Genomic DNA, 26,099 nt, shown 5'->3' with positions numbered 1-26,099 from the left:
CATAAACAATGATGTAGAGTCTCAGAAATTGCCGCACATCTCACGCAGGTACGTGCTACACCAAAAACCGATCTCCACAGGAGACCACCATGTAAAAATAACCAAAATACATGAGAGATGTGGCTCCTCCTGTATGAGTGCCAAAGCCTAAGCCAATATCTGCGTTGTATCACTGCAATGATGTCATAACTCTCCCAATGAGGCCTGAGAGTAGGGATCCTATGCATCTATCTAGTGATGACAAGCCTAGCATTCTGGACCGTGAAACTCAAAAAGGGAAGGCTAACAGCCACAAACACCAAGAGCCATGAGTCACTATCTAAGGACATAGATCATTGAACCAGTGCTTTTCCAAATGACCAACAATCTTCACTGGACTAAGCCTGGTGTCTGGGATGATCCCCTCCATGCTACATCTCAATCTCCATCCAGGCATGATAGAATAGATGATGCAATCTGTAGCCTCCTAACCCAGGACAACAATGACCTGCAAAGGTACTCCTATCCTAGAAAAAACTCCCAACCATTTCGGATGATAATCTCCATGAAGGATCCCACAGAGCCACTCATGCGGTATAGCTACATCAATCTATTATTGATTTGAAGTCAATATGGTGCACCAAAGAATCTGAAAGGCTTAGGCCAATCAAGGGAGTAGCTCGCTCATTGCGTTGTCGCCATATCTTGTGCTTTTCTAGCACAATGTCGCCTAGATTTTCTTCGTCGCCCAAGACTATCTCCCAGACTCCCTCACACATTAATAAAAGCGTGCGATATTGGCTACACACACGAGAGCAACAGCAGACGGGAAGGAGAGGCGAAAGGCTTTGAGCAGTCGCACGGGTGCGATACGGGCTAAGCAGACGGGAATTGGCAAGACGGCAGGCAAACAAAAAACACGAAGCTGGAAGGCAAAAAGAAGGGTTGGCCATGTACAGGCTCACGAGGGCTAGGGCTGCCTGGAGGGTGGGCGGCTCAGCCAAAATTCTTGCCCCCACGGTCCACCTAGCCGGCAGCAGAGGCGGTGGCGGTGCTCAGCTCAACCCCACTGGCACTCTATCATGGGCTCCGTTAGGCTGGCGGTGCTAATGGGCTGAAGCCAGCCAAGTCAGTAGCGCGAAGGTGGATGAAGCGGCGAACCCGACCGAGAGGCGGACGGTGCGCAAGACACACAGCGGCTCTAATACAAATTGAAGCGTGCGGGGTTAGGCTATGGCGGGTGGAAGACCACCATGGTGGAGATGACAAGCAGAGAGAGAGAGAGAGAGAGAGAGAGAAGATAAGATATATTAACATCTACGGAAGGCTAGATTGGCCTATGAGACAAATCTGTATACAACAAGTCCATGTCCTGAGTATCATGGAAAGAAAAACTGAAATGAAAAGCTAATCCTAGTCATATGCAGCTCACTATGCAGTCACTGTCTAGCATGCTATAGATGTACAATCATGATAGGTGGTATACTACTAATTCAACCCAATGGAGATGGTGGGGTGTAGTACATCATACATGCAGCATGGGGCGAGGAGGACTCTCACATTTGTTGTGCCCTGGTGTAGCCTCTGGACTCTCTCCTCCATAGCTCTGCAGTATCGTGTCTAGATCTGGGCAGACTGGGCCTAACGGAGTAGTGGTGGTCTGCATCCGGGTAGTCGCGGTCTCTTGGCAAGTCTGATCTCCCAGGCTCTTTGTAGTGTGAACCCTCGTCAAGAGGTAGATGATACAAGGGGTGGGGGTTGTGGCTCACTAATAGGCCTGAAGAAGCTGGTGATCTGTGGCTGGGATCTCTGGCTCTGCACCTATAGAAACCTCTCTCTATGTCGGTGTAGCTCAAGGAGGAAAAGGCCTAAGCATCTCTTGATCAGGATACTCCATCACCCAGCTAAGTGGGCCAAAACCCTCTCTGAACAAGCAGTGGTATCTCCCTCTGATCTCATAAGATACATGGCATCTGCATATGTAATGCTCCTCTGTCTCTACCTCTCTGTGGCATAATCTGCATACTTTGTCCTCTCTAGGGGTCCGTGCTGCTCTCCCTGCCTCAATCTCCAGATTGTGAGAGGAAACTCTGATCTGACCAATAGTCACCCTCATAGCATGAGACATGTGTACATCCATATAGCTTGGGTGTCTAACAAATCCATCCTCTATGAATCTAAGAAAATGATCTCTGTAGTACTGCATCTTGGTGGGAAGGGGACCCGACCAAGTCTCCCTGGTGTGCAAAATTCTGTCTCAAAACTCTATTCCTCTCCTCTCGGGTGAGTGTAAAGTATGGGGAGTCATCATCATACTGGAAGGGGGGTAATCTATCCATGTCAAGCCCATGTGCTGAGAACCACTCATCTACTGCAGCATACCATGATGGGTGATGGCCCTCTGTGGCAATACTCTGTGAGAACTCCATGGCCAAGCAGGGTAGTCTCTCTGGACCCATGCCTCTGATGCCCCTGATGTAGGCTATGGTCTGAAATAGAGCTTCTACCATCATGGGGGGCACTGCAAGCTCAACTCTCACTATCTCATGTGGTACTGATGGTTTTCTGCGAATCATCCTAGAGATCATGAGGATATGCAATCTCTCCATCCGACGCCAATCATATGTGGAGAGGTTAGGGGCCCATACCGGTGCTGCATACATCATAGCTGGGGTGACTAAGGTGTCAAATAGCCATCCTGTGGTGCGAGGTTCCTAGAAGTGAGCCTGGTGACACTGCCGCTCCATCAATGCAAGGGCAGCATAACCTCGGGTGAGCCTGTCCTGTGATGCCTGTCTCGTCGAGAAACGGCTCCCATTACTAGCGAACGTAATACCAAAGTATACATATGATTGTGTCACCTCCACCTAGCTGCCTCTATATGTAATCATTGTATCTTTCATAACCCGTCTGGAAGTGTGAAAGATCATAACCTTCGTTTTCCCAAGGTTCACTAAAAGGCCCCTCTGTGTACAAAAATCATCTAAGGTGTCCATGTGGCAATGCAGTCCCTCCTGCTATTAGATATCAGAATTACGTCATCCGCATAGAGTAATAAAGTAACCAAAACCCTTGAGTGTGATGCACCACTCCCTCCTCCTCTGTCTATGAAGTCCGTGACCTCATCTATGTACAGGCCAAAGAGTGTCTGGGAGAGTGGGCAGCCCTGCCTCACCCCCATTGGATATATAAACTTTGTTTATACTTTCAATGCTGCTTTCATGGTCCACAGTATCTTTTACACACACTTTCACTGTATATGATGATCTAACAGGTGACATAGCAATATACAATTGTCCATGTGTGAATACTTGTGTGGTCAAATAAAGTCCCAACACACTCAATGTTTGTCCTTGGGACTTATTTATTGACATACCAAAAACTAGCCTCACAAGAAATTGTCTCCTTCTCATGTATTGAAGTATAGATGGTATGAATGATATCCTAGGGATAAAAACCATGTCTCCAATGTTTGTACCTATAATAATTTTTACTTCTATCACTTTTGAGTGAAATTGCGTGCATATCAATCTAGTACCATTACAAAGTCCTCGCCGAGGGTTCAAATTTCGAAGCAGAATAATAGGAGCATTCATCTTTCGAAGCGAGCAGTAAGGAGATAGTGCTACGTATCTCCTCCGACAGACCACCTAGGCATCTGGCACATCCCGTCACCCTCTCGTATAAAGCAATGATCCCCCAAATCATATCTGACCCTTACTATCGGGGATTTCTTTAATGCTCATATCACTGTGTTTGGCTAACCATTCAATATATATTTGGACAATTATCTAAATCTAACTACAATTAATATCTTATTGTTATTGTTGGGGACTTCCGGAATTCTCCTCTCATTAGGCCTCAACCCTATGGGAGACCTTGACTAAGGCTAACCCTTTCTCATTGGATTTAGCCACAACCATTCCTTGATATATATTTGGACAAATCTATATACATACATACACCAGTCTTATTGGAGATTTGCCTAATTCTCCGGCACCCCAAGAGTTTGCGATCTCTGTAGGAGCCGGTCTCATGGCAGTGTCGAATGCTTTGCGGAAATCAACAAAGCAACAATAGAGTCTCTCCTCTTGTGACTTGGCCTGCGCAATCAGGCTCCTCAAGGTGAAGATATGATCCAGTGTGCAGAAGTTACTGTGGAACCCAGCCTGTCCTGGAGCACGAAGACCCTCCCTCTCGGCTAGAGAGCTGAGGAATGTCTCAAGTACTGAGAGAGAGAGAGAGAGAGAGAGAGAGAGAGAGAGAGAGAAATGAAATGAAATGATGTATTAACGTCTCTAAGGCCATAGTGGCCTATGAGACCAAAACTGAGAGTACATCTGAAGTTGGTGTCTCATCAAAGAGAACAACTAAATGAGACTAAAAAGTACAATAAACTGATTGTCCTACAGTTATAAGAACAGAACTGTAAGACTCAGAGATGATACTGAGTAGAAAATACTGGAAAATACTGAAAACTGTATAACAAGTAGATCCATGTATGCTAATCAGTTGAAGTGTTGCCCTCTCCTTAGATCAAGTATCTCCGCCATGGGGCTGTCTAGAATGGAGAGGTCGTAGAAGCGAGGTAGGCGCCTCCGATGCCGAGCAATAATGGCTCTGATCTGGCGATGGTGAGGATGCCGTGGTCGGGATCCTAGTGGGCGTGGCCGACGAGCACGACATAAGATAACTGCTCTATCAGTGGTAACTCCCTGGGAGCGTGGTTGGTGCCCTGATGGCCCAATGGAGGAGGTATCAGGAGGTGTGTGGACTGGGTTGCTGGTGCTGGTGCCGAAGAAATCTGTCAAGGTCCTCTGTCTAGGTACATCATGGCTCGGCCTCCTGTCTGCCAAGAGGGTCTCTCTGTGTCTCCTGAGCTCAAGTAGAAACAATCCCAGGCATCTCTGATCTGAGAGAGAGAGAGAGAGAGAGAGACGTTGTAGGTATGAAAAGAGATATTGCACAACTCAATATGGTGATTGGATTAATTGATAAAATGAAGAACAAGTCCTTGTTATATAGGCTTTTCTCACACCAAACCACTTGACCCTTATTTGGATTAATTGATAAAATGAAGAACAAGTCCTTGTTATATAGGCTTTTCTCACACCAAACCACTTGACCCTTATTTAATGCATGCTTATCCACCCTCCTAAGAGGTGGTCCACACCACTTGACCCTTATTTAATGCATGTTTATCCACCCTCCTAAGAGGCGGTTCACATGCAGACTCATATATATACACTATCGACCTGTTCAAGGGCTGTTCACACACTTACACACATAAGCTCCAATTTATGCCAACATCTAAAGAGTTTGACCCACGAGAGAAGCATGTCTTGACTTCCGTCGAGAAAGTAACAACGCCGAGGGTTCTCTGTGCTAACTATATTGTTGCCAGCATGGTGAGGTTGGGCCGTAGTGCGGCGTGTTTTTATCTTGAGGTGCACTAGGTTTACTAGTGATTATATTGGTAATTGTAAAATGTGCAAATTTTGGTACTGTAGAATAGATATCCCCTTTCAAGATTGGATGACAGAGGATAGACCTAAGTTCCGGTTTACCTTAAGGAGTTGGATGGATACTAGGCTTTAGTATCAAAGATGTTAACCGAGGGGGAGATGTTATGCATATGTGTGATATACACAGCATGACGGTATGAGCCATGCTTGAATTTCCAAATGCCTTTCGCTCACGTATGTCCTCTAGCCAAGATCATCGCAAATGTTGAATGGCATTTGTTCTAGAGTTTTCTTCTTTTCTTTTTTGCATGATGTGATGATAACGGTTTCCTTAGGGCATATTTCAGATGCACCTTTGTTTCATCTCAAATTTTGAGATGAGAGATGCTATCACTTACTGTATGTGAGATGGAGTTCTAGATAGAACTTATCATCCAGCGATTTTATCTGTTGGATGGAGCTTGAGTTTCTAGTGCGCAAATACAAAAGTGGAAGTGAATGTATAGTCTATTCCTTGGGAGAGTTAAGCAACTTCGTATGGGATTTATTGTTTCTTTCGAGAAATGGTACTATTCTAGGTTTTTTTGTTTTGTTTTATGGAGCTGGGGTCAACTTGGCACAAATGTGCCTCGTTAAACTCGAAAGGCCAAACGCTTTTGTCACTAGTGTCGACATATAGCCCCTCATGGAGTCTAATCCGCCTATGTCCACTCCCTTAAGATTACCCTGAGAGACTCCTATCTAGGCGTGACAGCAACCAAGCACCCCGGGTAGGGGTCCAGATAGAGTGGGACTTAAAACGCAGCTCACCTACTAAAAAGCCCTCGTACCCTCGGGACTTCGGAGCAAACAATGCCATACCCCTTGGTTGTCGGCTCATGGGTGTCCCCGTCCCGCGTGGGGATTCTGCATCTCCGTTTCACTTAATCCCCACTTTAGGCGAGAGAAGCCGTTATCCCGTACTCATACTCTTAAGGTTCTCGGTCATTTCCAAGGGTCATGATAAGGAGAATTGTCTTCATTTCCCTCACTGGGGGGGGGGGGGGGGGCGATTTGTACTCCTAATATGATCTCCCCGGAGGGTATCGTCCGTCTAGCTCTATGAGTAGTAGCTCCCATTACCAGGCCCTGCTTTCCCAGTATGATTTCCGGTCTATACAAGATTCCTATTCTTGCTGAGCTCATTCTCGCCTACCCCTGCCACTTATATCACATAGGTTCAGACAGAGGAGCATTAGATATGTTGCTGCCCACTATACTATGAGATCTGCAAGAGGTTTCACTTTCTATTTAATGAGGGGTTTGGCCCAATTTCCACGATCGTTGACTTCCCAAACCAGTGTTGCCTAGGGATCTTCTTGCTCGAGCTCCACAAAAACAAGGACACGTTCTTGAGAGAGCTTAGGCCCCAGCCACCTAGCCCTCTCCCTAGCCAGCCAAGTTGCCAACCCATAGTTACCAAGAGTTTCAGAAACGCCTGATTCGAAATGGGTGTCAAAAAGGTTTCAAAAGTTTCATATTTTTTTGAAACGTCCAAAAAAAGTTTCATACAAAAAAATACAAATATATATATATTTTTCAATATAGAATATACATGAAAATATGTATTTAGCCCATGACCAAGGCTCAAGCGTCCTTATTGAGATGGTCAACTAGTCACTACCAAGCCAAAAACAAATGACAAAAAAAAGTTTCATACAAAAAATGCAAAAAATTAAAGTTTAGAATATACATCAAAATATGTATTTAGGCCATGGCCAAGGCTGAAGCATCCTTCTCAAGATGGTTAACATCGATAGGCAAGAAAGGACGTGCTCGTGCAAGTCGAGTAGCAAGCAACAAGAAAAAATGCGCTTCGGAAATGCATATGTATGAAACTGGCATGTAAGGTTTTTGGGCCTTAAAAATTTTAGGTGAATAAAAAACGAGGTTCATGTTCTGAAACGTTTCGTAAAAGTTTCGGTTGGTTTCATATGATTTGAAATGGGTTTCGTTGCTACTATGAGCCAACCACTACTACCGTCTTCCGGACCCAGGAGGAGGGCACCCACATAGTGGATCCCATAGACCAAACTGGGGCTGTTATGGACCCACCTCGCCCGAAAGGAGTTGTTCTATTTTAGTTTACGTTCCATGATGAGATACGCCATGGACATTAGTATATCACTTTGGTCTCATGGACCCATTGGGTCTTTAGTAGATGCTTAATCTCTCTCTCTCTCTCTCTCTCTCTCTCTCTCTCTCTCTCTCGGGTGTCATAGGTAGGGATGTCATTTTTTATACAGAGATTCATCATAGCCCTAAGAGGGGCTTACCATACATAGCCGGGTATGAGTGGGAGTCAGCTTTTCGAGGCGAGACCCACACATCAGGAGGAATACGTGGCTCTGGCGGGGTAGCTGTCCTTTTTAGATCCCATCTCCGACAGATTCTCAGAATCGTCCGGAAGGACGAGGATGCATGATATCCTTGGGTGCAGATACAGCTTAGCAGTGACAGAGTCATCCACATTGCTGTGTGTTATTTTGCACCACGCCACTCCCCTTACGCCGCACAGCATAGGCAGTCACCGTACTTACCATTATATGAGGATATCATGGAGTTCTCACAGTTGGGAGAAGTCCTCCTGCTCAGGGATTTCAACGCCAGGACGGGAAGTCAGTAGGTCCCACTACTTAATCTAGACGACCCTATCAGACTACAGGAGCTGGACATCACTGACACAGGGCTGAAGCGATCATCACAGGACCGTGAGGAGGTCACAATGTATGGGAGATATTTCTTAGAGCTGGGAGCTGCACATGGTCTCGTTATCTATAACGGGATGTCCCCATGGCCCTCCTCCGGCGCCCTCACCTCCTTCCCTCACTAAGCAAGTACTAGCACTGTGGACTACCTTATGGGATCTCCGGCTTTGGAACACCTTATCCCCGACTTCTCCATTCCGCCACCCCCTTTTGAAGCTGACCATGCCTACCTCTCTTTCACTCTTACCTGTACACCACCCGTCCCTCCACCACCCCCCCCCCATCTCACATTACACTCAGGTCCTCTTTGATCACGAGCTTGACCTTGTTTACTCCAACCACATCTACCGCCAACTCCAAGATGTGGAACCTACTGTCCCCCTATCCACCCTCACAACACAACTCACCACCATACTCCACACATCCGCCACAGCTTCTTTCATCTGCACCGCCAAGCCACCTTGCGGTTCCATGCCCCAGAATGGTTGGTATGATGACGAATGTCAGGCCACACGCTCCCGTCTTAATTATGAGGTATGGATTGGGCAAATCACGAAACACCAAGCACAACAGATTTCTCAACGGCTCACCCAATGCAAGAAACGGGAGTTCTACGCTCGGAAAGAGGATGAGTTATACTGACTTTTCTTAGGGCCGAACTGCAAAAAGGCAAGAAGGAAACTCCGACAACATCGCCCTCCCACACCTATCACGTGCTCGGACACATGGCACTCCTATCACCTGCCCGGACACATGGCACTCCTATGCACGCTCCCTCTATCATATCCCCCATCAGCCACCCCTACCCCCACCACCAGATCCCCGCCCCACCACCTCCACCTTCTTCACAAGGGGCATGGTCCTCAAGGCCATTCTTACACTAAGCAATGGCGAGCCCAAGATCATGAGGGACTCACTACCGAGTACATCTCGCATGCCCATGATACCCTAGCACCCCTACTAGCCTACATGTTCAATAGAGCCCTTTGTGAAGGATTTCCACCCTCTTGGGCCACCAACACCATCACCCCCATCCTCCAAGTCGGAGATCCACTTGATCTTAATAACTACAGGACGATCATGATTGGCCACACATTGTCCAAACTCTATGGATCAATGCTAGAGGCAGAGCTCAATTCTTTTGCAGAGAGCCAGAATGCAGAGCCTCAGGACAGGCTAGCTTTCGGAGGAGCTACTCTACCCTTGACCACATCTTCCCCTCCGTACCATCATCGAGGAGGGTAGAGCACGACACCACAGGATTTACTGTTGCTTTGTGGATTTCCGCAAAGCTTTTGATACTGTACCCCGAGCCCGCCTCTTACACCGTCTACAGGAGATCGGAGTCCCATCTGACATGGTTTGGAGCATCATCGCCCTCTATGAGTCCGTCACAGGACGACTGAGAGCCCCAGGAGGTACATTACACGAGATTTCAAACACTATTGGGGTGAAACATGGCTGCCCTCTATCACCCACTCTTTTCGGCCTCTACATTGATGAGATCTCGGCTTCATTGATGGATTAGGCGGGGCTGGTCCCACACTGGCAGGCATATTGATCCCCATACTACTTTATGCAGATGACATCATCCGCCTCTCAGACTCAGCCGAAGGGCTTCAAAGACAGTTGGATGCCTTACATGACTTTTGCACTCAACGGGACCTCTCTGTTAACCTTGGTAAAACCAAGGTAATGGTCTTCAATACCTTTCGCCCCGTCACATCCAGATTGAGCTTCACATATAGAGGGGATCCTGTGGAGATCGTCTCATCCTATGTCTACCTTGGTGTCACTTTCAGTGGCCCACGCTTTACCATGCTTCCCGCAGCACATGCCAGAGTGACGCGGGGATATGCAGCCTTGAGCTTACTTGAGCGGCAGTGCTTCCAGGCACATTTCCAAGAGCCCAAGACGAAGGGCTGGCTTTTTGACACCCTCGTCACACCAGCCTTGATGTATGGAGCAGCTTTCTGGGGGCCAGATTTATCCAATGAGGATTGGCAGTGAATTGAGAGGCCCCGGGTCATGATGTTCTCCCGTATGATCCGCAACAAACCATCAATCCCACACCAGATTATTCAGGCAGAGTTTGCTACAGCCCCGATGGTAGTGGAGGCACTCTTCCAAACAGTCACATACCTCCATCGCATCAGTCACATGGATCCCCACAGGTACCCAAGGCTTGCCCTGGAGTCCTCTAGACACTTAGCACTTGAGGGTCACTCTGGAGTATGGTATGCACTAGTTTCCACTTGGTTCTCAGTATATGGGTTGTGCACGGACCGCCTACCCCACCTTTGGTACAGTTTGGTCTCCCCTTTTCTCTGGCTGTCTCACGAGGATACCAATAGGGTTATCCAGTCAAATCTTCTTAGCCTCTACAGACATTGCACATGGATCACACCCCCGGAGCTCCCCACGAACATGCACTTTTACAGAGACCACTTCCTCACACTCACTGAGGATGGATTCATCCAGCAGCCGGTCTACTTGAGTGTTCACATGTCCCATGCCATGCGGATTGCGATTGGCCAGATACGGGTTTCTTCCCACCGCCTCTCAGAGTGGAGACAGGTAGAGCTGAGCGCATCTTTAGAGCCGAGAAGATCATACAGACACCTAGCGAGGAGAGGATCTGCCGACTATGCCACATAGAGGTTGAGACAGAGGAGCATTACATATGCCGCTGCCCAGTATACTATGAGATCCGCGGGAGGTTTCACTGTCTATTTCGTGAGGGATTCGGTCCACTCTCCAGGATCGTTGACTTCCAGGACCAACGTTGACTGGGCCTCTTCCTGCTTGAGCTCCACAAACACAGGGACACCTTCTTGAGACACAGGCCCCAGCCACCCCGCCCCCTCCCTCGGCAGCCAACCATCACCAGTTTCTTCCGGACCCAGAAGGTGGAGGACACCGACATAGTGGATCTTGTGGACCCTCCACGAGCTGCTCTGGACCTACCTCGCCCGAGAGGAGTTACCTCGGACCAAGCCTCTGCACTCCAGCGTGCCCGACGCCCTCGACCCCCCCGTCAACCACGATCAACTGCAGATCCAATACATGCACCACTGCCATCGAGCTACCTTTCCACGTGAGATAGTTGAGGGAGACCTCTCGGCCCTACTCGTCAGCCCCATGCTTGACATTTTGGAGAGTGGTATACCATCTACTCGGAGCTAATGTTGCTCCCGTGTTTTTATGTTCTTAGTATTCCATGATGAGTTTCCATGGACAGTTTTGTATCACCCCAATGAGATAGCTATATTTATGTTTTCTTTCTGTTTTATTTTCCAATGCCATGGACATTATTGTATCACTTTGGTCTCATAGGCCTGTTGGGTCTTTAGTAGCACTTATTGGTATGATGTTTAACCGAGCCACATGTGAGGGTTTTCCTGAGACTTGGAATATGTCCACGATTGTGCCTATCTTCAAGTCAAGGGATCCCATGCTTCCTGGGAATTATCGTACCATCATGATTGGTCACACATTGGCTAGATTATATGCATCTATTCTTGAGCAGGAGTTGAGTAGATGGGCAGAGAGAGAGGGCATACGTGCATCAGGGCAAGCAGGGTTCAGGAGAGGTTTCTCCACTCTTGATCATATCTTGACACTCAGAGCTATTATTGAGGGCGGCAAATTATATGGCAAGAGGATTTATTGTTGCTTTCTGGATTTCCGCAAAGCTTTTGACACAGTACCGAGAGCCAAACTGATGCGCAGACTATAGGAGATGGGAGTGCCCACAGAGCTGATTTGGGGAATCATGGCTTTATACAGGACAGTTGTGGGGCAAGTACATACTACTCAAGGTATATCTGAGATGGTTCACTCCACTATTGGGGTGAAACAGGGCTGCCCCCTTTCTCCCACCTTATTTGGGATGTATGTGGATGAGGTTTCGGACTATGTAGAGCAGGAGGGTGACAGAGGAGCACAGCTAGCAGGGACATGGATTCCGCTGTTATTGTATGCTGATGATATTGTGCTAATCTCAGATTCTCCAGAGGGGATGCAGCGTCATTTGGATGCATTGCACACGTTTGCACAGGACAGTGGATTGTCTGTTAACCTTGGTAAAACCAAGGTGATGGTGTTTAACACCACAGCACAGTGGGTTAGGAGGTCAGTACCCACCTTTACATATGGTCAGGAGACAGTGGAGTATACAGATGCATATACTTACCTTGGTGTGGTTTTTAGTGGCCCACTATTTTCCCTGAGGAGAGCAGCGGAGACCAGATTGACGAGAGCTTATGCAGCATTGGGTTTTTAGTGGCCCACTATTTTCCTTGAGGAGAGCAACGGAGACCAGATTGACCAGAGCTTATGCAACATTGGGGAGACTAGAGAGGATGTGTTCGCAAGTTCAGTTTCAGGAACCTCGAACAAAGCTCTGGCTCTTTGACACTTTGGTCACTTCAGCCTTGCTGTATGGAGTGGAGATATGGGGACCCTCAGTGGATCACCACAGCCGAGCTGGTAGCACTGATGGATGGAGACGTATGGAGAGGCCCTTGGTTTCTATGATTTCCCGAATGATTAGGGCCAAGGCCTCCGTACCACATGATATTATCCGTGCAGAGATGGCTGCCCCCCCATTGGTAGTAGAGGCACTCACTCGATCAGTCTCCTTTATACATAGCACTTGGGCTCTCCCTAGAGACAGATATGCTCACTTAGCCCTGGAGTCTTCACGACAGTTGGCATCACAGGGAGACGGATCATGTTGGTATGCACAGATGACAGCTTGGTTCCAGCTGCATGGCTTTAGTATGGACAAGCTACCTCCATTTCAGTACTCCCTGGATGCACCCTCCCTCTCTCTCACACAAGCAGAGATTACCAGACTTATCAGGCAAGACTTGATTCAGCTGGACACTAGGAGGACATGGATACAGCCGACACACGAGCTTGGTACGAAGATGGCTTTCTATAGAGATCATCTTCTCTAGCTCACGGAGGATGGGTTTGTGATTAGACCCAGCTACATGGATACTCATCTTTCTCATGGGGTACGGTGTGCTATTGGTCAGATGCACACATCCTCACACCAGCTAGAGATTGAGACTGGCAGATTCAGAGGAGTACCAGCTGAGGCCAGGATTTGTCAGCTATGCCAGATGGAGCCAGAGACAAAGTTACATTACATATGTCACTGTCCAGTATATTATGAGATACGAGGCCGTTTCACTGCCTGTTTAGAGAGGGTTTCGGACCACTTTCTAGAGTCATCAGATACCAGGATCAGAGATGCCTCGGATTATACTTGCTGGAGCTTCGTAGACATAGAGAGGGTCTCTTGAGAGGGAGGGGATCACAGAGGGAGAGACACCTACAGAGGCAGATTACAGACTTCTTTCGACCAGAGATTGAGCAGTCAGGCCAGCAAGCATTGCAAATAGCCTCAGAGTATAGCCGCACCAGAGGTACACTGATTGATCGGGCTATAGAGCTGGGGCGGTCCAGGCGCCCCAAGATGAGAGGCCCATCTCGACATCGGCGGAGACTACAACAGAGGATCAGGACCATACTAGCACGGCATGGGAGACGTCCAGTCAGAGTACTCACCATGGAGGACATTCAGGATATCCGCCATCGACCGATGAGAGACATCTTTGGATAGTGATGTGTATGATGCTTACCTTTGTTGCTGGAGTTTTCCTCCCAGATGTTATCCATTAGGAGCTCCTAGTACCGTACTTTTCCTCATAGTTGTTTCAGTTTCAGTTAGTTGTTTAGTTGTTTTTAGCTTTTCTTACACAAACATTGTATCAAATCCACCAATTGTTGTAACCTTTTTGGTCTCATAGGTCATTTTGGCCTTCTAAAGACGTTAATATATCATTTTAGTTGTAACCTTTTCTGACAGAGGATACCCCATACAGGTACACCGATTTGTCTCATAGGCCGAGTTCGGTCTTTTGGAAGACATTAATAAAATCTTTCTTTCTTTCCTCTCTCTCTCTCTCTCTCTCTCTCTCTCTCTCTCTCTCTCTCTCTCTCTCGTTAAGAATGGGAAGAACCTGTTAACTTACTCTTGGAAGATGCAACCCCCTGCCATAATATCTCATGGGTTCTCGCATATATCCCATAATTTCTTCCAACGCTTGCCAAACATTTTCTCCTATCACGACATCTTTGTACTCTGATTTTGCCTTTTGAGCAGCATCCTCAGGCTACAAACCAAGCTATGAAACTGATGTTAGAAAAACTCACGTCATCCCTTGACATGAGAACAAAAGACCTTTTTCAACATCATCAGGATAAAGGAAAGATTGTCACCAAAATCAGATGTTCACGGTCCATCTTCAAAAGATCAATGATTTTTTCAGCAGTCATCTCCATGGTGCGGAGAGTGAAATGTCGAATCTGAAGAAGAATAAGCACACTGGGAGCCAGAATCATAAATGCCCTGGAGTAGTAAGACCATTCACTTCTTCCAATCACATCCATTTCCACATTACAGTTCTTCATTAGTTCATATAAATAAGGATCAACTGGTATATCAACCTGCATCACAATCAAAATTTAGATATATGACTAATATAAACAGTTCATCCAATTCTAGAAACACAACAAGACCTTATAAAGCAAAGAAAAAAGGTGAACATACAGTATATTCTGCAGGAAAGCCTTCTCTCATTTTTACATACAACTTCCTCGTGTCTTCAGTGTATAAAGCTGACTCAACCTGTAAAGATCATTCAATAAGCACGTGGATAAGTGAAGTTCAAAAGTCACAAGTATAAAGAGTTAAAGTTGTTCTACGTTAACAATCAGACACATAATCACTAGATTGTTTTAAAGAGCCATCCATACCTCCAATCTCTGCACCTTGGAGAGAAAGTACATATATGGCAATTTTGGTCTGTACTGCCACCATTTTCTTGACACTAGAAATGCCCTTGGTGGCCTTGGTTCCAACTGCCCATCTCTTTTCTTTGAGATGACGCTTCTGACTTCATTCAAATCAACAGGAATGACAAACTTGCTATCCTGTGCCATAAGACGATCCTTCAACTCTTCCAATCTCAAAATCTTATCCCACTCCAGAAGCCTTTCCTGCCAGGACATTTTCGCTGCAAAGAAACATTGCAACTCATGAAACAACTTCCCCTTATATCTGTATGGTTTATTTGCAATGCTCTTAATGCTTAACTATATGATAAGAAACTAATCGATAACTTATGACTACAACTTGGCTTACCCCTGGCTTCTTCCCTTTTCCTTTGCATATCAAAAATCTCTGATGCTTTGCCTTTCAATTCCTTTTTTTGTTCTTGTGTCAGATTGGGATTTTTATCTATTAGCTCATCCACATTAGAGGGAAACTCTTCACAGTCACTCTCGTCCCAAGGATTTTCACCAACAAAAGATAAGTCATGGTGCAGCTCACCATCCGATCCATACACGTAACGCTGCATTCGAAACCCCTTTGGCATTTTCTGCCGCCACATTGCCTTGCGTAACCTGCAAAACTTTCAACATGAGCAACAGCTAGCAACCTGAGCAATATTTCAAACAAGAATAAAACATGTTGAGGATACTTGCATATTCTTGAAATTCTTGAGAGAATTTAGGAAGCCAAGGCTGTGTTGACAGAGAGAGAAAAAGCTTCCTGTGTGTGAGCTGACACAGAGTATTTTCATGTGTGGGTTCTTCCTCGGTGTGAGGTGCTTGCAGCAGCAGGTGTGAAGAGGAGCAAATTGTCCGTGTGCACACTTCCGTCAGAGCTGCAGAGAATTTCCGTCGCTGTCCGAAAAGTCCGTCGATGTTTGTCCGCTGCCATTGCAGTCCAGCAAAGTCTTTCTTGGCTGCTGAATATAGTGATTTTTCTGGCGAGTCTACAGTGGTGGCCAAGCTGTAGGCTGGGCCAACTGAGGCCTTATGCAAGGCATCTGCAAGGTACATCTGTGTGATGTCTGCTATTTGCTGGGTACGGGTGCACAACGAAACCGCTCGTAGCAGCCGCAGCTTATGTTTCTGTGAAAGCTTTGCCTTTTGTCTAATGGGAATCAACAGTACGATTTCCATATTGGTTCTAGTCTGTGCACTGTAGATCTTTGTGCAATGCAGTCGAAGTGCAAAAAGGGCGACAGTGAGCTTTGAAAAAGGCAAGTTGTGCACAGCACATATTGTGATTAAGATTTTAGAGATTAAGTTTATAGACCTTACGTGTTCCAATGTTGGGCGACCAAAGAGATGGCCATATTCAAGGATATGTTTTCATGCTGTGTGGTCTTTCAAGAAACTTGTGTGGATAGTTGTGCTGGGCAACTTCTTTGTGGTGAACAATTCTGTGCAGACAATGATCTCTCTACTACAGGCAGCATTACTCATCAGGGGTGGCAACTTCAACTTCAGCAAAGATCTCGTCATGCAACGAATCTTAGTGGCTCAACATCATGTGATTAAGGGGAGATTCTGCGGAGCATCTCTTCAAGTGTCTATGTGCCATCTATGCGGGATACTTTGTAAGTTGTTTGACCTTATGTAACTATGTGAAAGGCTATGTGTGTGAGCCCCTGGTCACAAGCACAACATGTGTGTTATGGAAGCTTGAGATCAAGGGAGGGTGTTGAGAATTATGATCAAGCCTTTTTGTGCTTAAACCTTAGTGGGATCTTTGTGTTGTGTAGATAAGCTCAAGGGTTTATATGCAAGGGCTTGGAGCAAATGTAGGAGTACTTTACTCATAGCCACACGGGTGAAGGATGTTTTGAGACACTCCTATATATGGAGGCCTAAGTAAACAAGTATTGTAACACATGTATTAATGGAAAGCTGTGTGTGCTATTGCTTTGTGGAATCATATGGTTGTTTCCTAAAAATTGCTTGGGCCTCTTCTTCAAGATAGCCACAGTATCTCTTGGTGCACCAACCACAATGCGAGCCTTTGGGGAGGCCTGGAGATTGCTTAGAGTGCACCCCCCGCCTCCGCCCATTACCTCTCCAGATACATGGGGCGAGTATGCAGCCTCCCTCTACACAGTACCAGAGCAGCCACCACTACCGAACCCTCCAGAGCCTTGTCCACCCACTTCTACCTTTTTCACAGCAGAGATGGTGAGGAGGGCCATCAACACATTGCATACAGGGAGGGCACAGGATCATGAGGGCATTGTAGCCGAGCATTTCATACATGCTAGAGATATGATTGCAGACTTGCTATCTCTCATGTTTAATAGAGCCATGTGTGAGGGGTTTCCTGGGACTTGGAGTACTTCCACGATTGTGCCGGTACTCAAGTCTGGAGATCCGAGCCTGCCGACTAACTACCACACCATTATGATTGGTCACTCGCTGGCCAAGCTATATGCCTCTATTCTTGAGCAGGAGTTGAGCAGATGGGCAGAGAGACAAGGGGTCCGAGCTCAGGGACAGGCCAGTTTCAGGAGGAGATTCTCTACTTTGGATCATATCTTTACCCTCAGGGCTATCATTGACGAGGGCAGAGCACATGGGAGTAGGGTCTACTGTGGCTTTGTGGATTTCCGCAAGGCCTTTGACACAGTGCCCAGAGCTAGACTGATGCGCAGGCTGCAAGACTTGGGGGTTCCATGTGAGCTCATTTGGGGTATTATGGCACTTTATGAGACAGCAGTTGGGCAGGTGCGGACTTCAGAGGGTCTCTCCCAGCCAGTACACTCCACTATAGGGGTGAAACAGGGCTGCCCGCTCTCTCCGACTCTATTTGGACTATACATTGATGAGATCTCTGATTATATTGGGACACGAGGGGACAGAGGAGCCCAGTTGGCTGGCACTTGGATACCTCTGCTCTTGTATGCTGATGATATTGTGCTTATAGCAGACTCACCAGAGGGTATGCAGAGGCACTTGGATACTTTACATGCTTATGCACAGGACACTGGGCTCTCAGTTAACCTTGGTAAGACCAAGGTTATGGTGTTTAACACTACAGCTCAGTGGGTCTGGAGATCAGCGCCTATTTTCACATATGGGCAGGAGACAGTGGAGTATGTCGACTCATACACATATCTTGGAGTGTTGTTCACCGGGCCCACATTTTCCATGGGGGGGCAGCAGAGGCCAGATTGACTAGAGGATATGCAACACTAGGAGGTCTACAGAGGATGTGCTCACACGTACAGTTTCAGGAGCCACACACTAAGCTGTGGCTTTTTGACACGCTAGTCACATCGGCTATGCTATATGGAGTACAGATCTAGGGGCCTAGCCTGGATCATCACAGTCGATCAGGACGCACATACGATGGATGGAGATCGATGGAGAGACCACTTGTGTCCATGATCTCCAAGATGATTCAAGCTAAGGCCTCGGTACCCCATGAGATTATCAGAGCCGAGATGGCAGCACCACCGATCGTAGTTGAGGCTCTTGCCAGATCAGTGTCCTTCATTCATAGCACCTGGGAGCTTCCCCGACACCGGTATGCACAACTTGCTTTAGAGTCCTCTCATGAGCTTGCCATGGAGGGAGACACTTCATGTTGCTATGCGCAGATAGCATCCTGGTTTGAGCTCCACGGGTTCAGTTTAGATAGACTTCCACCCTTAGAGTACTCTCTGGAGCCACCCTCTCTCACCTTGACACATTCTGAGATTAGTAGAGTCATCAAACAGGACCTCATTCAGTTGGACACTAGGAGGACATGGCTAGAGCCCTCACAGGAGTTGGGGACGAAGATGGCTTTCTATAGAGACCATCTTCTCCGCACCACTGTGGATGGCTTTATACTTAGACCGAGCTACATGGATACCCATCTGTCTCATGGATTGAGGTGCCCCATTGGGCAGATTCGCACCTCTTCACACCAGTTAGAGATAGAGACAGGCAAATTTAGAGGCATACCTCCAGGGGACAGGATTTGTAAGATTTGTTGGATAGAGCCAGAGACGGAGGAGCACTACATCTGTCGCTGCACAGCATATTATGAGATTCGAGGGCGCTACCATTGCCATTTAGAAAATTTTGCCATAACCTCCTTTGTATAGCTGACCATTTTTCAATTTTTAACTCACTAAAATTAATAAGGTCCTGCACGTCACATCTCTCCAACTGCCATCCATCCTGTACAGAAAAAAAGACCGGTACATCATCCTCCCTAGGCAAGGGGATACTCATAACCTGAAGAGGAACACCTGTCCCAGAAAAAACCCCAAACCAAGAATGATGACGGTCTTCCAAGAAAGATCCAGTAATCCAGTGGTTGGGAATGGCTGCGTCAATCTGTGCAATCCTCCGACTAGAGCCTCTCAAATGCTGCATGAGATCCAATCTCTGTACCTCGGTGAGGCTCTAAAACCTCTTCCAAGCCAACACTATGGGGCAAAGCGTCTCCCAGCCAGCCCAAAGAATATGCATAGCTGCCCCAAGAGGCCTACCATGCACATCTAAGATCAAATCATTCCACAGAATGGGCTGCCGGTTAACTTCCTCCGCTGAACGCGGGGGGGTGTGTATCAAAAAACACCTCAGGCAGTCCCAGGCCCGTAGGAGGGACCTAACCAGGGGGGATGAAGGGGAGCGGTGAACTGCATCCGAAAAAATAAAGCGTGAGCTGAGAGTCCAGTCACCTCCGCAAACAGGGACACACTTCATGATCTGCTGCATGAGAAAGTCCTTCCACGGCTCAGGGCCTGGAAGAAAGCCCCTAACAACCAGCTTACACAGCAAAGCCTTACATTGCACCTCAGGGTCAATGATATTCAGTCTGGAGGCCAAGTCGAGCTTCCTCCTACTCCAGTGATGAAGTTTGCTTTTAATGCTTAAGAGCACTGGAGCAAACTGTTGTGCAGGGGAGATGTCAACACCCACCTGACAACCAAGGTATCTAGCAGAGCATCCTCTCTCAATCCAAGTAAAACCAACATCTGTACCCCAATCTGCAAGAGGAGAATCACTGATCCAAAAACCAACTGACTTATGCCAATTGATAGTAGCTCCTGCTGCCAAACAAAAGGCCTCCAAGGCTGTCCGGAAAGCACATAAACACGCATGTGAAGCCTCAAGGAACAACACCGTGTCATCTACTAACTCAGAGTCCAATAACTCTTCCTCTGTACATAAAGGCAGCCTGAGACCCACAACACCAGGGGCAGCCCGAAGAAACCTGCTCATAGCCTCAGCTACAATGAGGTACAGTAAAGGGGCAAGGGGACAGCCCCGCCTCACTGAACGGGAAATCTGAAAACGCTCACCACGCCCCCCACAAGCTAAAACAGTGCTATGAGCCTCCCTGTATAGGCAAGACACACCTCTGATCGAGTTTTGGGAAAACCCCATGTGTGAGTTAGTGCCCTCCAAAAAATCCCAATCCACTCTGTCATAAGCTTTTTCAAAATCAAGCAAAAGAATGGCAAGAGGCTGCTGACTAGCCTTTGCCCACTCGACAGCTTCCCAAAAAGAAAAGATGTTATCAAATATACTCCTTCCTTGGAGGAACCCATTCTGGGTATCATGGATAGTCCTTTGGAGAATCGGCTGCAACCTTATACTCAAGGCTTTAGCTAAGATTTTATATGCAGATCCAAGGAGGGTGATGGGCCTCCATTGCTTGATGTAAGTCTTGTCCCCACTCTTGGGGATAAGGTGAATCAGCCCCTCCGTGAGGTATGGAGGCATCATACCCGACACCCACATTTCCTGAAGGGCAACAGTGTGAGCATCTCCAATATGATCCCAAAAAAGAATAAAGAAGGCGGGAGAAAGACCATCATCCCCGGGGCATGAGCCATTGGAAAGAGCATGCAGAGCGTGAAGGAATTCATCCTTCGAGAAAGGGGCATCCAGGGAAGAACACATAGCATCTGTAATGAGCCTGGGCATGCACTCCCAAACTTTCTGCCGTGCCACGTCTCTCTAAGGGGAGGACACCTCTGCAGTCAACAAAGACCGATAAAATTCTGAAGCAATATCCCTCACCTTTTCAGGCTCAATCTAAACCTCACCCTCTGAATCCTGCAAGTACCTCACAGAGTCCCTGCTATGGGAAGGCCGGTGTGCTGAAAAAAACTCTTTGTTGCATCTGCCACCCATCTAAGTCCAAAAGGCCTCATTCGCATGAAAGGCGAACTCAGCCCTCCTGTCCATGGCCAACTGCAGCTCTGCTCTAACTGTGGTCAAGAGGTCTGTAATCCAAGTCGCATGTGGATGCTTTTCATGTTCCCTCTGAAGAGCAGTAATCCTACGCCTAATAGCTCTCTCCTTGTCCTCAGCCCTCCTGTCCATGGCCAACTGCAGCTCTGCTCTAACTGTGGTCAAGAGGTCTATAATCCAAGTCGCATGTGGATGCTTTTCATGTTCCCTCTGAAGAGCAGCAATCCTACGCCTAATAGCTCTCTCCTTGTCCTGAGCCTCCTGCTTCTTAGACAGGGCAATGCTATGATAATGATGGCTGGTCCTCTCGAGCTAGCGCAATATTATGACGAGGATCAGCACCGTCACAAGATCTCCATATCTCTCTGACCTCAAGGGAAATGTCAGCATCTAGATAAAGAGAGTCAGGGATACGGATACGGGGAGAGGCCGAGCGAGCCCCAGGCTCCCTGAGACACAAAACGACGAGGCAATGATCGGATTTGGTGGTGCCAGGCATAATAGCAATGATGCCTCCTCTGTCCAAGGACCAATCATCCACATAAAACCTGTCCAGACGTGCAAAGATGCTCTCATCCCCGCTCCTACGGTTATGCCAAGAGAAAGATAAGGAATTTGGCCTTCTCTGGAAGTCATCCTCGGTCCAGGAATCCCTGCCAAAAAAGGAAAGCGTGAACCTCTCCCATGAGGCTCACTCCAAAGGGTGTAAACCCCCTTCGTGTCCACCCTTCTTGTCAGAAGGTTGCTCAACCATATTAAAATCTCCTCCCACTATCCAATGATCAACCTGGGGAATGACATTTGTAATGGTGTCCCAAAAGGCCACCCTTTCACCTCTCACGTTAGGTGCATAGATATTCAAGATTCCCAATTTCTGACCCTCATGCATGATCAAGATCCACTGCGCTCTAGCAGGGATGATAACACCGTGCCCAATAACATGAGGTATAATAGATGCTGCCACTGAAATACAAACACCCCCTCTAGTCCCAACTGCCGAGGACCAGAAGGTGTGGCCAGAAAGCATCTTACCAGTTTTGCCACACTGAGATCTATCCAATTTGTGTTCCTGCAACAAAAGCACATCCATAGACCCTCCTGTAACAGCAGGGTGAAGCTGGTCCTTCAGAAGGTGCTTCCTACCACGGGTGGGAAGCCCTCCAAGGCCCTAAACATTCCATGAGACGATTCTCATGGAAGAGAAGAGAGTTTGACCCCCGATCTAAGAAGACGATGGGCAGCCTGAGGGCGCCTCTCATAATGCTGGAGGACGGGAAAATCCACAAGGCAAAGTCCCCCGACATGCCCTTGTCCAAGGCCCTGGCACCATGCCTGCATATGTACCAAAAACCTGTTCGCCCTGCGGGGCATCAAGGGCAATGGCATCATGCTGAAAATACAGCAATACATGATCCCCACTGTGCTGAACATCTTGCATATCACCCCCTAGTAGAGAGGACTCCACAAAGTCATCCTGATCTAAAATATCATCTCTCTGCAAAGATGCATCAGCTGACACATCCCTCTAACCAGAAACATCATCTATCTGTACATGATCCGAGGAAGCCTTCCCATCAATCGCACCAAGGGGGCGGGCGTGAGAGACAACACGCCACACCTGGCGGACTGAAGGACGAGAAGGAACCAAGGGAGGTGGCGCCTGAGAGGCACGCTTACGAGGCCTCCTGCGACCTCGAGTCCGAGGACAATCTTGAGCAAAGTGACCCTGTTGGTGACAAACCCGGCACTGATCAGGTTTACAAAATATCTCCATACGTTGCTTCAAAGGGCCACAAGGGCCCGGAAGCAAAACATAGTCCTCAAAGAGCTCAATGTCACGGGCAAGAACCATGACCCTGGGGATAGCATCCGCGGAGGCAGTGACCACCTGGCCAGAAGATGTCGGCAAGGCGTGAAGGGGGGGCACTTGAAGAACAAGCCCAAAGGCAAACCCGATGGCCTCTAACATAGGCCAATATGTGCACGGAAGACCTCAAAATCTGAGAGAACGCTTCCGGTCTTCCTCAACAGGGTCAAAATAGCTGGAGTAGGGAAGAAAGAATATCTTCCTCGGGCCCAATGGCAAAGGGCTGCACGTCAAAACCTCTGAGGCTGCGTCCTCAGAATCAAAATCCACTTGGTAGAAACCTCTTCCAAGCAACCTGACATCTCGAAATTGTAGAGAGAGGTCGGAGGGCAGAGCCGCCAGGACCCAATCCCGAGCCTGGAGACGGGACGGGTGAGATCCAAAGATTTTGGCAATGAGGGTCGTTTTGGAGTCTTTCTCAATTTCGGCATAGAGGACCGCGAGCTCGGCTTCGGAGAAAACAATGGTTCGCCCGGCCGAGGAAGAATGATAGCCATGATGCTAATCGAAGAAAAAGGCCGATTTGAACCCGGATGAGGAGCAATCCGAACCAAGGGGAAGAGGAAGGCGATGAGGCGGAGGAAAGGAAAGGAGGGAGGAAAAAGGAACAGCAAAAAAAAGAAGAGGGAAGAAAGGGGGAGAGGCTGGACACAAAGCGAAGAGGGGCGGGGGAGGGGCAGCACAGCAGCACTGCGCTAAGGGAAGAGGCGGAGGAAGGATGGGAGGCGATTAAAGGAGGGGAGGCAAAATGGGCGGGCAAAGGCAACGAGGGGAGGCGGAGGAGGAAAGGGGGCGAAGCAGCAGGCAGCGATGGAGGAAGAGGGGCCCAGCGAAGGAGGAATGAGGGGCGCAGCGAGGAGGAAGGAAGCGATAGGAAGGAAACGAGGAAGAAGGAGGGGGCAACGAGGAAGGAAGGAAGCGAAGGCAGAGAGGATCAGAAGCGGAAGGGAACAGGCAACGATGGAGGAAGAGGGGCGCAGCGAAGGAGGAATGAGAGGCGCAATGATGGAGGGAGGAAGCGATTCAGGGTTCGGGGAGCTCGCGGTATCCTGGACAGGTTGGATGGATCCAAAGTGTTCAGCAAGATTGACTTGAAGAGTGACAATCATCAAGTAAGGATTGCTCTAGAGGATGTGCACAAAACAGCGTTCAGGACTACCTTTGGGCTATACGAATTTCTTGTGTTACCCTTTGGTCTCACCAATGCCCCTGCTACATTTAATAGGATGATGGATAGAATTTTTAGAGCCCATCAAAAATTCACACGTACTTTCTTTGATGATTGTTGGGTAGGAGGGTAGCTAGCCTGCACACACACACACGAGCTCAAGCACACCAAGAAACGTGAGGGAGCTAGAAAGATGTATTCATTTAATGAATAAAATGAAAGTACAAATGAGTACTAAAAAGCCTAGAGCTGAGTGCCCAAAACACAAGAGTGCGTTCACACAGGGAAAAAAGTGTCCAGCCACAGGGAAAAAGTGCCCGTGAGTAAGCTGGGTTCACACCTGAACTAGCCGAGAGTGGCCGGGTGGACATGCACAACAAACCCCCATAAGTGAACAGTGTGAACGGGTAGCAAGGTGATAAAAGCTACGAATGTTGCCCTGCACTATGCTCCACAATAAGAGTCATCGAGAGAGATCACGATGATGGCAAAGATGAACTCCAGTGCCAATGGGAAAAGCAAGCACTATACAACAGAGAAAATGAGAAACCCCAATGCCATGGTGCTAATGGTAGAGCACAGTAGTACATAAACGCATCACCTGAAATGTATGTCAAAGATCATGTGGACATCAACTACATCAAATCAAGAGGCATCGCATAATACCCCCCCTAAAGGCAAGCATCCAAATGCCAAACTGAACTGCATGTAATCCACATCAATGACAACAAGAGAGCAAAGCATAGCTCTGTAACTGCACCAACGATAAGCATAAGAAGATGTAGTAGATATACGCATGTGTAAAGGCAACAGGATCCAGAAGTCATGCCTGTGAGACATGCAATGTAAGCTGCAAGAGAAAAACTCATCAATGGAGGGTCCGATGATGAAAAATCAGCAATGGTAGGGTTGATAAAAGTAAAAATTCAGCAATGGGGAAAGCTGAAAATCGGGAGAAAAAGTGGGGGCTCAAGGCGGGCATCAGCCAATGCTATGAGAGGATGGGTAAACTCTCAGCGATGCCATGATCAATGGAATGTATGGCACGTGTAAAGATGCATAATCCCACAATGAGTAATATACATGTCAAAACCATGAGGGCAAGCCAACACTGGCCAAGTGTGTAGAAGGCACTCCCAGTAAACATCACATGTGAGAAAGTGACAATGTCAACCTTGTAGAAACAACTCGCTACAAGGGAAAACAGCATAAAAGGCATCTCCAGTAGACATCACGTAAGAGAAAGCGTCTAGCATAGACAAGCACAAGGGTCAACAAGCATAAGTGACCATGAGGCATCACCAACTGCATGTGGGCAATTAAAACCCCCCCTGAAATGCATCTGCCAAACAATGCATACCAAGAAGTACTGACTATAGAGCATAGTCATCAAAAGCAACAGCATCAAAAGACATCTCTGCAGGTGATGAAGATGTAATAGTCAAGGCTGATACATGTGTAGCCAAATTGGCCTGATCTGCACCTGTGGAAGAAGATGCCAGCTTCTTCTTTTTTTCACTCTCAATACACTTCCTACATTCCTCCATGGTGTGCCCTGTTTTCCTGCAATAATTACAACGCTTTTTCTTTTCAAGCTTGTCCTCTGATTTGGGAGGATCTGATGGGCTAGGTTTAGGCCCAGATCGATTCCCACAAAAGAGAGCAGCCATTACTAACTCAGCAAACATCATGTTGTTCATGTTGGAACGGGATTTCTCTTCACCGAGCAAGAGAGTCACAAGGTTGAAAGTGACCGCATTAGATACATTGCCAGCCAA

General features: G+C 47.6%; 1 protein-coding gene across 1 annotated transcript in view; it reads right to left on the bottom strand.

The window, feature by feature from the left end:
* Positions 1-26,099, bottom strand: part of FTSH12 (FTSH protease 12) — a 208,898-nt gene that overhangs the window by 129,518 nt on the left and 53,281 nt on the right. Inside the window, exons 3-7 of the mRNA XM_086801201.1 lie at positions 15,411-15,673; positions 15,023-15,282; positions 14,817-14,894; positions 14,486-14,713; positions 14,239-14,379 (exon numbers count right to left, since the gene is read on the bottom strand). Of these exons, the coding sequence (XP_086657327.1) occupies positions 14,239-14,379; positions 14,486-14,713; positions 14,817-14,894; positions 15,023-15,282; positions 15,411-15,673 (970 nt within the window). The remainder of the gene's footprint in view (positions 1-14,238; positions 14,380-14,485; positions 14,714-14,816; positions 14,895-15,022; positions 15,283-15,410; positions 15,674-26,099) is intronic.

The sequence above is a fragment of the Cibotium barometz genome, chromosome 8, assembly GCF_041138505.1.
Source record: "Cibotium barometz isolate CiBa-2024 chromosome 8, ASM4113850v1, whole genome shotgun sequence".
Classification (NCBI taxonomy): Eukaryota; Viridiplantae; Streptophyta; class Polypodiopsida; order Cyatheales; family Cibotiaceae; genus Cibotium; species Cibotium barometz.
This window is presented reverse-complemented; position numbering and strand designations above follow the sequence as displayed.